Source organism: Chionomys nivalis, chromosome 18, assembly GCF_950005125.1.
Source record: "Chionomys nivalis chromosome 18, mChiNiv1.1, whole genome shotgun sequence".
NCBI classification, from domain to species: Eukaryota; Metazoa; Chordata; class Mammalia; order Rodentia; family Cricetidae; genus Chionomys; species Chionomys nivalis.
Window position 1 is genome coordinate 15,957,716 of NC_080103.1, and position 12,095 is coordinate 15,969,810.

General features: G+C 48.5%; 1 protein-coding gene across 1 annotated transcript in view; it reads right to left on the bottom strand.

The window, feature by feature from the left end:
• The window catches only part of Atp1a1 (ATPase Na+/K+ transporting subunit alpha 1), a 28,754-nt gene extending 20,195 nt beyond the window's left edge, over positions 1-8,559 (bottom strand). Inside the window, exon 1 of the mRNA XM_057793092.1 lies at positions 8,299-8,559. Within this exon, the coding sequence (XP_057649075.1) occupies positions 8,299-8,310 (12 nt within the window). The 5' untranslated portion in view covers positions 8,311-8,559. The remainder of the gene's footprint in view (positions 1-8,298) is intronic.
• Positions 8,560-12,095: the final 3,536 nt, after the last annotated feature.

Below are 12,095 nucleotides of genomic sequence, written 5' to 3' on the forward strand. Positions count from 1 at the left end.
AAGCAGGATGCAGGAAAAGCGGGCGCGTTATCGCGTAATTCACAGGATCCACCTACGCTTCTCAAAACTGGAAGAATTTTTAGAGAAAATGTTGATTCTATAGTTTAAATTTAGATCATTCCATTCCCCCACCCTGTTTAAAGTGCTTGAGCTATCTGCACGAAACCCGAACTTGGTACTCCAAATAATCAGTCCACAGAGCAAGAGGCCTCTCCCCTGCAGGCACGTCTCCCCTGCAGGCTGCCTCCCAGAGGGTGACACTATCGCTTAGGGGCCCTGTGGCTATTGTTTCATGGGTCCCTGTCCTAGTTTTGAGTGGTACATTTAAGAGCTATTCAAGCAAATACCCGGGAACTATCCTGTCTACATTATAATCTTGTCCCAAATGAAAATAAAGCCAGAAAGCATGTGTTTCAGTCACCATACAGTAAGAGGCACACAAAATCCAGCATTCACTTGAATTTGGAAGGCTCCAGAGAAAGCGTGCTCAGATTAGTGGGTGCTGGAGATGTATCCAAACACCCTGTTACTTGACAGATGACTTTTTCCCTGAGAGCAGCGCACTTGAGTCTTCATCTTATCTCCTCAGAGTAGAGCAGGGTTGAGACATTCCTGACATTCTCTCGGCTATAGAGCAACCACAGCTCTAAGGGCCTCCCTGAGTGTGGCTCTGCCGCCAGAGCTGAGATGAAAAATCACTGCACGTGTTAAATAAAAAGGAAAGGAGAGGGCTTTCACAGATGAGTCCATCCCTTCACATGTCTAATGGGAACGCACAACCCTCTAAAGCCGTTTCAGAGACGCTGACTCAGGGCCCCTTTCTTCGTGGATGTGGCCAGTCTGTACTGGTTTTTAAAATCCAGCCTACAGTTTTAAGCAAGTTCAGTGAGTTTCATGGAAATACACTTAGAGGAGACAGTGTCAGACCCCAGCCTCCCTGTCTGCAGGCTACAGCTATTCTCAGACTCACATTTTCCACTCCAAAAGGGAGGAGAGAGATACGGGTGAAAGTCGGCCCTGGACGCTTTCCAGAGTTCTATCACCTATCACAAAAGCAGGGTTTTCGCCTCCTCCTTCACAGTTAAGAGCAAAGTTGGAGAGTCTACATTTCCCAATAGACAACCCCCTTTATAAAGTCATGCTATTTAAGGCAGTTTTAAATGGGGATATCTGTAAAAGGGACATGCAAAATTACTTCTTCAAAATATTAATTTTTCCAGTAGGCAATGTTTATCCTAAAGAAATAGGCAGCTTATCCGATTCGGTTCTTGCCCACAAGTAAAACAAGAATTTAATGCTAGTTCTTCCTGGTGTGAATCAAGAGATACCTAGGTTCCTATGGACACCAAGAACTGCAATTCCAAAGGAGGAAAAGTGTGCTTTTGTGGTGTGGGGGTAAGACAACACCGTCCTTATTATTTCTACTAAAAACAAAGGTCAGGGCAGGGGAGTGGTAAGGTGTTTCCTCTATGGACTTCATTGACCTTCCCACTCGTTTGGGCGACGGGCATGTCATTTCTCCTTTCTCAATCAGAAAAGGCTAACTGCTTTCCCACTCAGGTCCACGGAAAAGCAGAGTGACTAGCACCCGCCACGGACACTCCCCCAAGTGGCACTCTTTGAGTGTCTCTGAGGAAAACCATGGATGGGGCATTCAACAGACTGTGCCATCTTCAAAGGGGCAGCTGGTTAAAAGACAGTAGGCAACGTTATTAATTTTTTCCATTCTAATTTAAGAACTGGGAAGTTACAGCAAGAAATATTCCATGTGACACTTCAAGGCTGGCTGTGTCGTTTCATGTCAACCCGCGTGTCCTACGGACTCTACCTTCCCAAAGACTCTCAAGGAAATTCGCTACAGTTCGCTCTGGACAAAAGGGATGTTGGAGACGGAAAAAAAAAATCCTGGACAGGAACAGCAAATCGTGATATGTAACAAGATTTCATTGAGAAAACACACGCTGACCAGCCCTTACAACACAGGAACAAGAAATCCCCAGGACCTTTTAGAGTGAAAAATGTTCCTTCCTCTTCTTTAGCTAATTCGTCATTAACAAGAAGGAACTATGTCTGGGGAAGGGAGATGACAGCTTCAAATTTACCAACTATTACAATAAATATGACGATCTCTCGCTACACACATCCACACACCACACTACACATACCATACTGCACGCACACACATCCACACCACCCACCCACACAGTGAAATTTTCATAAGAACCTTTCTCCCCAGCAGCCTTCCACTTGAGGCCTACACAGGCAGCAGATGACCTCTGCCCTTTGACCTTCCCAACACCCAGGGAGCACCGAGGGTGGCCTCCTAAGGCTTCTCCTCACTACCAGCACCTCTGGTTCTACAGCCAGAGAGCTCAGGAGGCCTTTTCAAGATTTCTGAAATTCCCGCTAAACTGCCCAAAGGGTTCTTCCTTGGAAGGGCAAGATCCCACCTCACATAGCCAGGTCAGTGAATGGGCTTTTAACTGTGGCCCATGTCATGACTCTAGCCCCTAGCCCTGCAGCCACAGGTCCACCCAGCAGCAACCTGTCTTTGAACAGTCAGCCTTAGTCTCCTGCTCGGTCACTTCTGTTAACTTACTGGAGGCATTCTGAGAGTTTGATTAGTCAAATTGGAAAATACCACCAAACAATCAAACAACCTCTGAATTGTTTCCAGAACTGGAAACAAAAGCTTTTGACTAGCAAGAGGGGTTACAGACATGGCAAAGTAACTGCCCTGAATGCTACCCAATTAACGGCTGGCCAAGAGGGTTGCGAAGACAGCACCTTCAAACTCAATTTGGCAAATTCCACCTTGGCAGGGAAGTCAGAGACAGGCTGATCTGACTGGTTGTTACAGCAGGCTCTGCCCAATTTTGGCCAACTGTTAGTATTGGGGAGGGGGGGTAGCATCCTTTAATTTTCCTGGTTGTCATGTCAAACCTTCAAACTCAGCTCTGTCTGTAAAGGTCATCTGCACAGCGCTGTACAAAGGTCACTGTGATAACCTAGCCACTACACACATTACTGCCATTCCCTGCTTCCTATAGAAACAGCTTTCGGACTCATTTTAAAGAAAGCATCAATCTGACCCAGTGTGCTATGTTTCCAATTGCTAGTGGGCCTATGTGGTTTAGTTTAGGTTCATCTTCTCTAGCTGGAGACAGGAGAGCAGAACCACAGCTTGGCCTGGGTGGTGGCTGACAAATGGAGGACAGCGGACAGACAGGCATGGTCCTCCAGTTCACAGTGACACTCCAGGACTAGCAAGTCTCTGCAGAGGAGGTAACCAAGGGGGTACCCCCATTCCATGCCTCTCCTCACTCCTGAAGATGCACGAGCTGGGGACTGTACTCCAGCAAGGCCAGAGCACTAGGCCCTTGTGAACTCAGCTCAGTAAAGAAACTTGGGCTGTAGCCCATCGGCCACAAGGCTGGGAGCCACCACAGCTCCACGCCACTGGGTTCCCCCACCCATGGGAACATTACCTAACCTTTCTCCCCAGTGAATTCTTAACAACCTGCCGGTCCACCCCTCCTGCCAGAGTGTATCCAGGATCATTTGACAAAATAAACATTGGAAGGTATGTGAAGAATCACTATATTTCAGATTTTCTTCCTCTTAAAATGTACTTCGTTCTCCCACTTACTAAAAGCACCAAACCCGTGGGACATTCAACTTCTCCAAGAGGCCTGAATGAATCAAAAAGCCCTGCAGAGGGGGCCATCAGTTTCCGGTAAGTCCTGAGGACTCTTAATAGGTGGTTTGAAACCTAGGAAGTAGACTGACCGCTGGATAGGAGAGAGCAAGGCACTGAAGGCCTAGAGAAACAGTGGGTGCCAAGAAAGCATGGCAGGGAGAATGCGAACGGAGCCTGGGCACCCCAAATGCCCCAAGGCCTTAAATAACATCTGCATAACTGACTGGAAAGACAAACACCACAGCCCACAGAAGACAAAACGTGACAACGATTACTAGTCCCCAAATAATAAAGGCTCTAAAGAGAAAGTCTGAGCTAATCATCAATCAACTTTTCAGATCACCAACAGAGAATATGAGATTGTTGCTACTAAATGGGGTTTGAATAAAACCCGATAAGAGACAATGCCCAGATATATTTCATTGTCAAGTCACAAAGCGACTAGAGAATGAGGTCTGTTGGATTAAAAAAAAAAAAGAATCCTTTGGCTCAGGACCCAAATGAAACCAAATGAGGGTGAAAATGCGTGTGTATGTGGGGGGCGGGCGTTCCTCTTTTCTCACTGACAGAACCTGTTATCCCAAACACCCAACAAATAACTGCTAAGGGTGTCTTACGGATTCTTGACACCAGATCTCAGCACAGTTAACGAGGTGACTCACGTGGAGAGAACAGCCGCTCTGACTCCAAAGAACACACTTCCTCTCACTCTCAATTCAAGGCAATGCGAGAAAGTTCAGTTCAGACCTGACTCGGTTAGTGCCCTCCCTGCAATCTATAAAAACGAAGGCGTTTTTTGAAGGTGCTGCACTGTAACAACGTTCCCTTTGCTAATTCACATCAGCAGCCACTAGACATGTTCTCAGAGCAATCGAGAAATTAGACTGGGCTGGCAGGGCTGGAGAAACAGTCTGCCCAGTGCTTTGTTATCCAAACCCAGTCACTCTGATTACTGTGAGCCCATCTGATCCGACACTCGGATTTCTTCTTCAGGCCTGCTGGCTGGCAGGGGGCCCTGGGCACTGATGCTCCGGCTGAGAAATGACCATCTTACCCAATGAGACTTTCAAGAACTGAAAAATGACCACTGATCGTGGTTAAAGTGCTCACTTGGGAAGTGAAAGCTTACGATGGAAAATCCAAGATTGGATCTGCTTGTTAGGCAAACGTAAGGGTTCCCAGTCATAGCAGTGGATGCTTCCCTTGGAGGAGCAGTTAACAGTGTTTTTCATTCTTTTCTGTCTTTTATGTTTCTCAGGGGAAAGGAAAATTATTCCACGGCTTTGAAGGGGCCAGGGACTCAAGGAGAGCAGTTTATAGAGGTCTGTTTGCCTCACAGTTCTAACGACTTAGTAAAGTCAGAAGCAGTAGCTGCACTGTACACTGGCATGGTGTTCATTCTATAAATGGGGCATAGATGCTTCCACTTGATCCTCAGGGCAAGGACTCTACCTCGAGCCTGACTGGAAACTAAGCTTCAGGGCGATTGCTTTAAAAACAAACAACAAAAACCCTGCTTGTCTTCAAATGAAGCAAAAATCTGACTCAGTTCTTCAGGGCTGTTTAATAATGCCTCCCTCTCATTATTGAGCTATTCTTAAAAGAACAGTCTGATGTGCAGAGAGTCACTTATCTGTGCACTTGTTGCTAAGTAATCCTCAGGCTGTAGTTTGTTCAGGGATGGAGGGTGAGTACCAAGTCTCTGCTTTAACGCTGGACCTGCTTCTTATTCTAAAATGTGATTTTAAGCTTTAGTCCTCTTCTGGGTAAACACCCTACCAGATCTTTATGAAGCTTTTCCGGGAGGGGTGGGGGTGTTGTCTATCTTCTTGGGTTTATAGAGCAGCCTCCCCAAGTCCTATTCTTCCACCCCAAGGTGAGTCATTGTTACAAACTTGCCAGCAGAGAACGCTACAAATTAACAAACAGCAAGCAGCCAAGATGATACAGCCTTACAGCAGGATGGAGAGAACCTTCCAGGCAGGGAACTGTTATACTCTTACACTGTATGACTGGCAGGCAAAAGGTGGAAGCAACCTTACACTCTCTGCTCTGTTCCCTGGGCTTCCCAGGACCAGCCCCAGTGCTCCTGGCAGGGCTGGGGCACTTTTCATTGGGAGGACTCTGCCTTCCAGTATTTTGAGTCGAAAGTACCAGCTTTATAGCAGCTAGTGGGGTAGTTAGTCACACTTTCCAGTTTAGCTCCAAAAGGGCAGCTGATAAAGTCACCATACAACCAGCATTTCTGCTGACATGTGTACGTACCCTTTGTGTGACCTGAACCTGAACCTCTTCCCTGCCTGGTCTTTAAATCACTACCCATAAACTAGAATTTCTTTTCTAGGTAAATAAGTTAATATTAAACCAAACCCAGAACTGCAGTGAAGGGTTAGGGAGACCTTCTCCTTTCCCATCTTTTATAAACTTAAAACAAAACCAACAACAAAAGCCCAGAAAATCTCCTGCATTACTAAACAATTATGATGTCCACCTTTGGTGAGCTAAACAGTTGTGGGTGGTAGGCCTCATTGAGGATTTAAGCCGAGTCACCGGCAGAAACACTCAAAGAAAAAAGGAAAAATCCCATTTTATTTAAGAATGATTCAGCAAGCTGGGTTCTTCGCTTTCTTCCCAAATGTTCAGGACCCGGGCATTGAAAGCTAGGAAGAGAAACACCTGAGGCTATTGCCCACACCTAAGCCCGATGGCACTTGGGAAAAGGGGAGTGGGATCACAGTGACCTTAAAAATTAGTGCCATTAAGCTTCCTGGTTAACCAATTATCAAAAGGGCTTTAGTCATTGTGCCACCCACCTTTTAATCCCCATGTGGAAAAACCCCAACGTTTCAGTATGAACTATTCCTCTGACCAGTTCAGTCATCGTAAGTCATTGCGAAAGACATGCATGCATACCTGAATGCATGCATGCAGCCTAACATCTGATTTATGAGTTCTCCAAACACCTTTTGTTTCTCTAGACATTTATTTACATCCATTAAAAAAAAAACAACTTAGGTTAAACTTTCACTAAATACTCAGTTGGACTGTTACTGTACCACTCCAGGGCATATGAGATTCACCTAAGGCCTACGGCATGGCTGACTTAAACATCTGCCTGGCTTATTTCTTACAAACACGCCAATTCCTTCTGAAGGATAACTGAAGAGTTCTGCACATAAAGTCACGATTAAGAGATGTGTAAGCTGTAGAGCAACAGGTTGTTCAGCACCTGTTGTCACCAAACAACCATTTGACCTTGAACAAGCCACTTCACCTTCACAGGCTTCGGTCTGTACTCTGTAAAAGCCACTCAAGGTCTCCACTTGACAAAGATACTTTTTGTGGGGAGAGGAGACGAAAGGGGGTTACAATGAATACATGGTTTATAGGAATAGCCTAGATGGTGTATGTCGGATGGTGCCCTTTCCTTCCCGGGAAGTGGGGCCAGGCAGGCAGGCAGCTCTTGGCTCTGAGGCTGCAGAACCCGAGGCCCACACTGGGCTCTCCCACCATCCCTATTGTCCGCTACCTGGCTCAAGTCTTGTAATTATCACCTTGAAAATCCACTTAGTCACTAGAGAACGGGCTTCCCTCTGCCCCATATCAGTATGCAGGTGCCTTAGGACCTGCAGAGTGTCTACAGCCTGTCCGCTTGGTCAACCCAGCAGAGGATGGAGTGGATTCTCCCACCTGTATTCTCATGACTGGTGCTTTTTCACCCCAGGAACTGAATTTTCGGGGTTATTTGGGTTATAATTTTTATCCTCTGGATTTGAGCTGTTTTGAGGTCAGGAGTTAATTCTTCTGAGGTGTATAGGAGTAATCAAGGTGGGAACGTAGTCGTGTCCCGGACCCCTCATTCCCTTCGGGAACAGTTCTTGGGAGAGACAGCAGTGCAAGAGGTAGGCATGGCTTTTCTAACCATCAACTGCCCTGTCTCCAATCCTTTGTCGGACTGACTATACCCAGCGACCCTGGAGGGTCAGCCTGGCCTTCTTCAAGAATCACCTCCTGACATAAATTCACACACCCCTCCCCAACGTTAAAGGCTCACCCTATTATGGAAAGTGGCCCATTTTAAAGCTCTCAAAAGTATACCTTAAAGGCTATCTTAGGGTTGTGAAGTCACACCCTGGCACCAGTTTCGCTGGGCTGGCTCTACAGTAAAGGGAAGCCAGTTTTTTTTTTCCTTGTGGGGAGGGCGGTCGCCTCTGCGGGGAGCTGGCCGAGCCCCAGCACCTCCAGGAGAAGGGAGTATCGACCCGGAGGCTGCCCTCGCCGGCGCCGGGCCGCGGCGAGAACCGCCACCGCGAGGGGGCCCTGGCGGAGCTCCCCGGGGGGAAGGGGAGGAGCACTCCTTCCCCTGGGCACGGAGGGAGGAGGGAGAAAGGAAGCACAAGGCGCGCGGTGAGGGCGACCGGAGGGCGCAGGCAGAGCAGGCGCCCGGCTCGGGGATGCCGCCCCGGGCGCTTTCCCTCCGGGCCCGCCGCCGGCGCTCAGCGCCCGCCCCTCGCCCGCTCCTCCATTGCCAAGAGCCCGGTCTCCAAGTTGCTTCCTCCTTGGTCCCCTCCCGCGGCCCGGGCTCGCCCGACACTCACCCCCTTCCCCATGGTGGCTGCGCTGCGGGCCCCGCGCTGGGTCCTGTGGTTGGAGACTAGAAAGAAGAGAGAGCAGCTCCCGGCCGGGAGAGCCGGGCCGGGGGAGCCGAGAGGCGGGAACTAGGGCTGCTGCGGGAGGAAAGAGGGAGGACGGCTGGCGCCCCGGACCGAGGCCGCCGCTGCTGCCGCCGCTACTGCCGCCGCTACTGCCGCCGCTGCCACGTGTCCGCCTCCTCCCGCCGAGGCTCCGCGCCCCAGACCCAGCCACAGCTCGAGCCCGCGCCTCCTCCTCACTTCCTAAAATATGCAACCTGCGTGATGGCTCCGCCCACGCGTGCACGTCACCGTTACCGGAGCAACCTGACACCGGCTCCAGCTGGCTCCACCCCCGTCTCTAACCCCACCCCGTCGGGCCGGGACCGCGCTAGAGGCTGCCAGCCCCGGGCTCCCGGCAGGAGGGCGCCGGAGCCCAGGGCGCGCGTGTCCGGGTCTCGCGAGGGCTGCTGCGCGCCGGCTTGCGGGACAGCGGAGACTGGAGTGAGCCGCCTGCCGAGTAAAGCGTGGAAAGACCGCAGTGGGTGCGGTGCAGGGGACCTGGGCTAGCCCACTCAGTCAGCTTAGCTTTTCTAGAGCGTCAGGGATCTCAAGGGGCCCGGGTTGGACTGCAGCTGCGTGACTCCGAGGACTCCTTTATGCGTAATGCAAGCCGGCGTCCATCTGCAGACGTTCACCCCAGGCTCTTGATGTCTTCTCTTTGCTTCTTTCATCTTTTATCTCGGGGTCCCCTTACTACCCCTCAGTCCTCCACTCTAGTGGAGACGCGTGCCGCATACACTTCCTTCCCTTCAAGACCCCAAAACGACTATCCGAAAATACAGCCAGTAAGGAAATTCATTCACAGCGCCGTGTGTGAATAAAACCTTGTGAAAAGAGGAGCGGAATGGTAACCTGCTTGTCCGAGGGATTCTCCTTTTTAGGGAGTGAAACCTGAAACCCAAAAGAACGCCCATTTTTAGTAAAAGGGGTGATTCAAAGGGGCTATGTTTTGAAGACCTGCCAGTGGGGCTCCCATAGTCCTACCTCCTGCAGGGCATCCTTGGCTACCCAGAGGGGCCCTTCACTCTCTCTCCCCGATACTGTTCCACTCAAGCCCTTGGCAGTTGCAGGGTGGGGCTTATTTCTATAGTTTCAGGCTGCTTAGCAGGCCCTGCAATGACTGAAGTTCAACATTTGAAAAGCAAAGTATTATTATTATTACTAACAATGTCAGGAAAGCAAGCGCTCTGGGAAAGCACAGGATTCAGAGGAGAAACTCGCTTTCCTTCTCTGGAAACTCCTATAAGAAGCAAGGGAAACATTAACTCATTAGTGAGATAGAGACCAATCAATTTCACGTGTCAGTTCTTTGTAAGATGTGGGGCTTGCAAAAGAGGGGAGGGGAAGGAGAAACACCCAAACAGCCACTCTGTTATCATTTATTCCACAGAACAATGCTTAGCACTTCTTAGAAGCAACTGTTGCTTTTAGGAAAATGTAGCTTTTTATCTCCTCACGTATGATAGACTTGATCAATTCAGGCCTTGGAGAGCAGAGGGACTGTAAGTAGAAATCAAAACCATGATTCTGGGGGGAAGAATCCCCCAGTCCGTAGCAGCAGTCCCAGCCTTGTTAGTTACATAGAGTGTTCGCTACTTCCTGTCGTGGCCTGGTCATTGCCACTGTGCGGGAGGCTTTGCTTGAAGAAGATCTTAATTTAAGATTAATTACCCATAGACCCTGATGGGAAAAAACACAACAACAAAAATGGAGAAAGCGCAAGCCTGCATTGTAGTTTTCTTACTCATATCATCCATTTCTTCAACAAAATAAGCCCTGATTGGTTGAGGCATCGTCTTGTCTCTGGAGCTGTTAGCTGGCAGTTATGGGTCGCTGATGTCCTTTCAGGAGGCCTGGCATCTCTAGTTGTGTTCAAGGGTGGAGAAAAGGCAAAATAAGTACGAACTTTTAATTAAACCCTATATTTTGCCTTTGGCTCTATGCAATAGGTTTTTTGTTTTGTTTTGTTTTAACCTGCCCTGGGGTTCTTACACAGCTCCACATGGAACAGTGGGAAACTGGGGAGACTTGGCTTTGAAATTGGAAACTGAAACCATCTTTGAACTTCATTCATACTCTGGTGTCTGAACATAGAACCAACTTCCCAGGCAGGGAAAGACTATAGAAAGACTCCTTGCCTGGCTGAGATGCAGAGCTGTGGCTGTGGGTACAGAACCAAGTGAAAGACAGGTATGGAAGTGTGGAGGCCTCAGGTGTAAGAAGAAGCATTTTCCAGGGAAGAGGGCTGAAGGTCTTTTCTTAAAAGGGACCCCCACCCCTCTCCCATTCTTTGGAGAGATTTCTGTATGAAATCTTAGACATCAAAGACATACACGCTCCTCGTTTTATGAGGAAGAAACTGAGATTCAGGGAGTGATGAACACTGGACCTCCAGACACTGGCAGGACATTTGGATATCCTTCCTAGTTCCTACTCACAGTCTGGTACAGAGGACAGCTGTGGATGATGGGAGAGAGAGCCGGCCACCTAATACCTCCCCTCCTGCTTCTAAATGTATCAACTCTTTGTAGCTGCTAGCTTGAGCATCGTTGAATGGATGGGATCAGACTCAGCCTTTAGGGAGCGCAGGATTGCCAGTATGGTGTGGATGCCTCCAGGCTCTGGTCACAGCTAAGGAGGGCTGACCCAATCACTGAGAACAGAGTCAGCAGATGCATGAAAAATATGATGCAAGTCGGTGTTCTGAGCCAAGAACATTAGCACTCAGAGTGAGCACTTGCAGAATTGAATAAACACAACGTTGCAATTAAGGACTTCAGAAGATGACTCCGAGCCCATAGCTCATTAGCATTTTCTATAGGAAGCAAATATTTGGGACATCAATGAGCTAGGAATTTGGGATGATGAGGTTTTCCTTGGCCTCATTCGCCCTAGAGTTAGCATGTAAACAATTATGAGTGTCCCTCTTTGTGCTGTACCGGTTCCCAGGCTCCCCAGAGAACCCCTCACTTGCCTTAAAGCCAACTGTGTTTATCAACGAGAAGGCTCCTCGTAGCTTATTTCTACCCCTCCATGGAAAATCCATTTCCTCTCTCCTGTTTGACAGCAGATGGAGTGTTGCCTGCTTGCCTTTTAATTTTAAAAGTCACACCTACATTTTTATTTAGGGTGCATGCCACCGCATCCATGAGGACAACCTGCAGAAGCTGGCTTTCTCTTTCCACCTTGTGGGTACCAAGGATCGAAAGGAAGTTGTCAGGTTTGGCAGCAAGCACCCACTGAGCCCTTTTACCACTCATTACTGCCTACTTTAAAAGCACAGAGAACTGACTTCCGGTTCCTTTAAGCTTCCCTCCCAAATCCCATGTATCTTTTGAAAGTTCTTTGGTGTATCTTCACTTACTAATGGCTGGGAAAGACTTCAAGTTTTACCTCTGGGAATGTTGAAATTTCAGCAGATAATGGGTAACCGTCACAGATGATTGCCGACTACAACAGCATACTTCTAATGAAACTGTCACTTAAGTAATTTGTTCTTATTAAGAGCAGCATTTGAAAAATAAAACGGTATAAAGGTCTTTTCGCTGTTTCTTGTGTGTTCTACTTTGGTTCCTGAGTTTACAAATCAGGATCCTATCGTCTAACGCTTCTGTTCCCCTCATCTCAACCCCAAACACTATGAAACAGTGTAGGGTCCTTGCAGCTAAAAATTCAACAGCCATGAGGAAACAGTAAGGAAA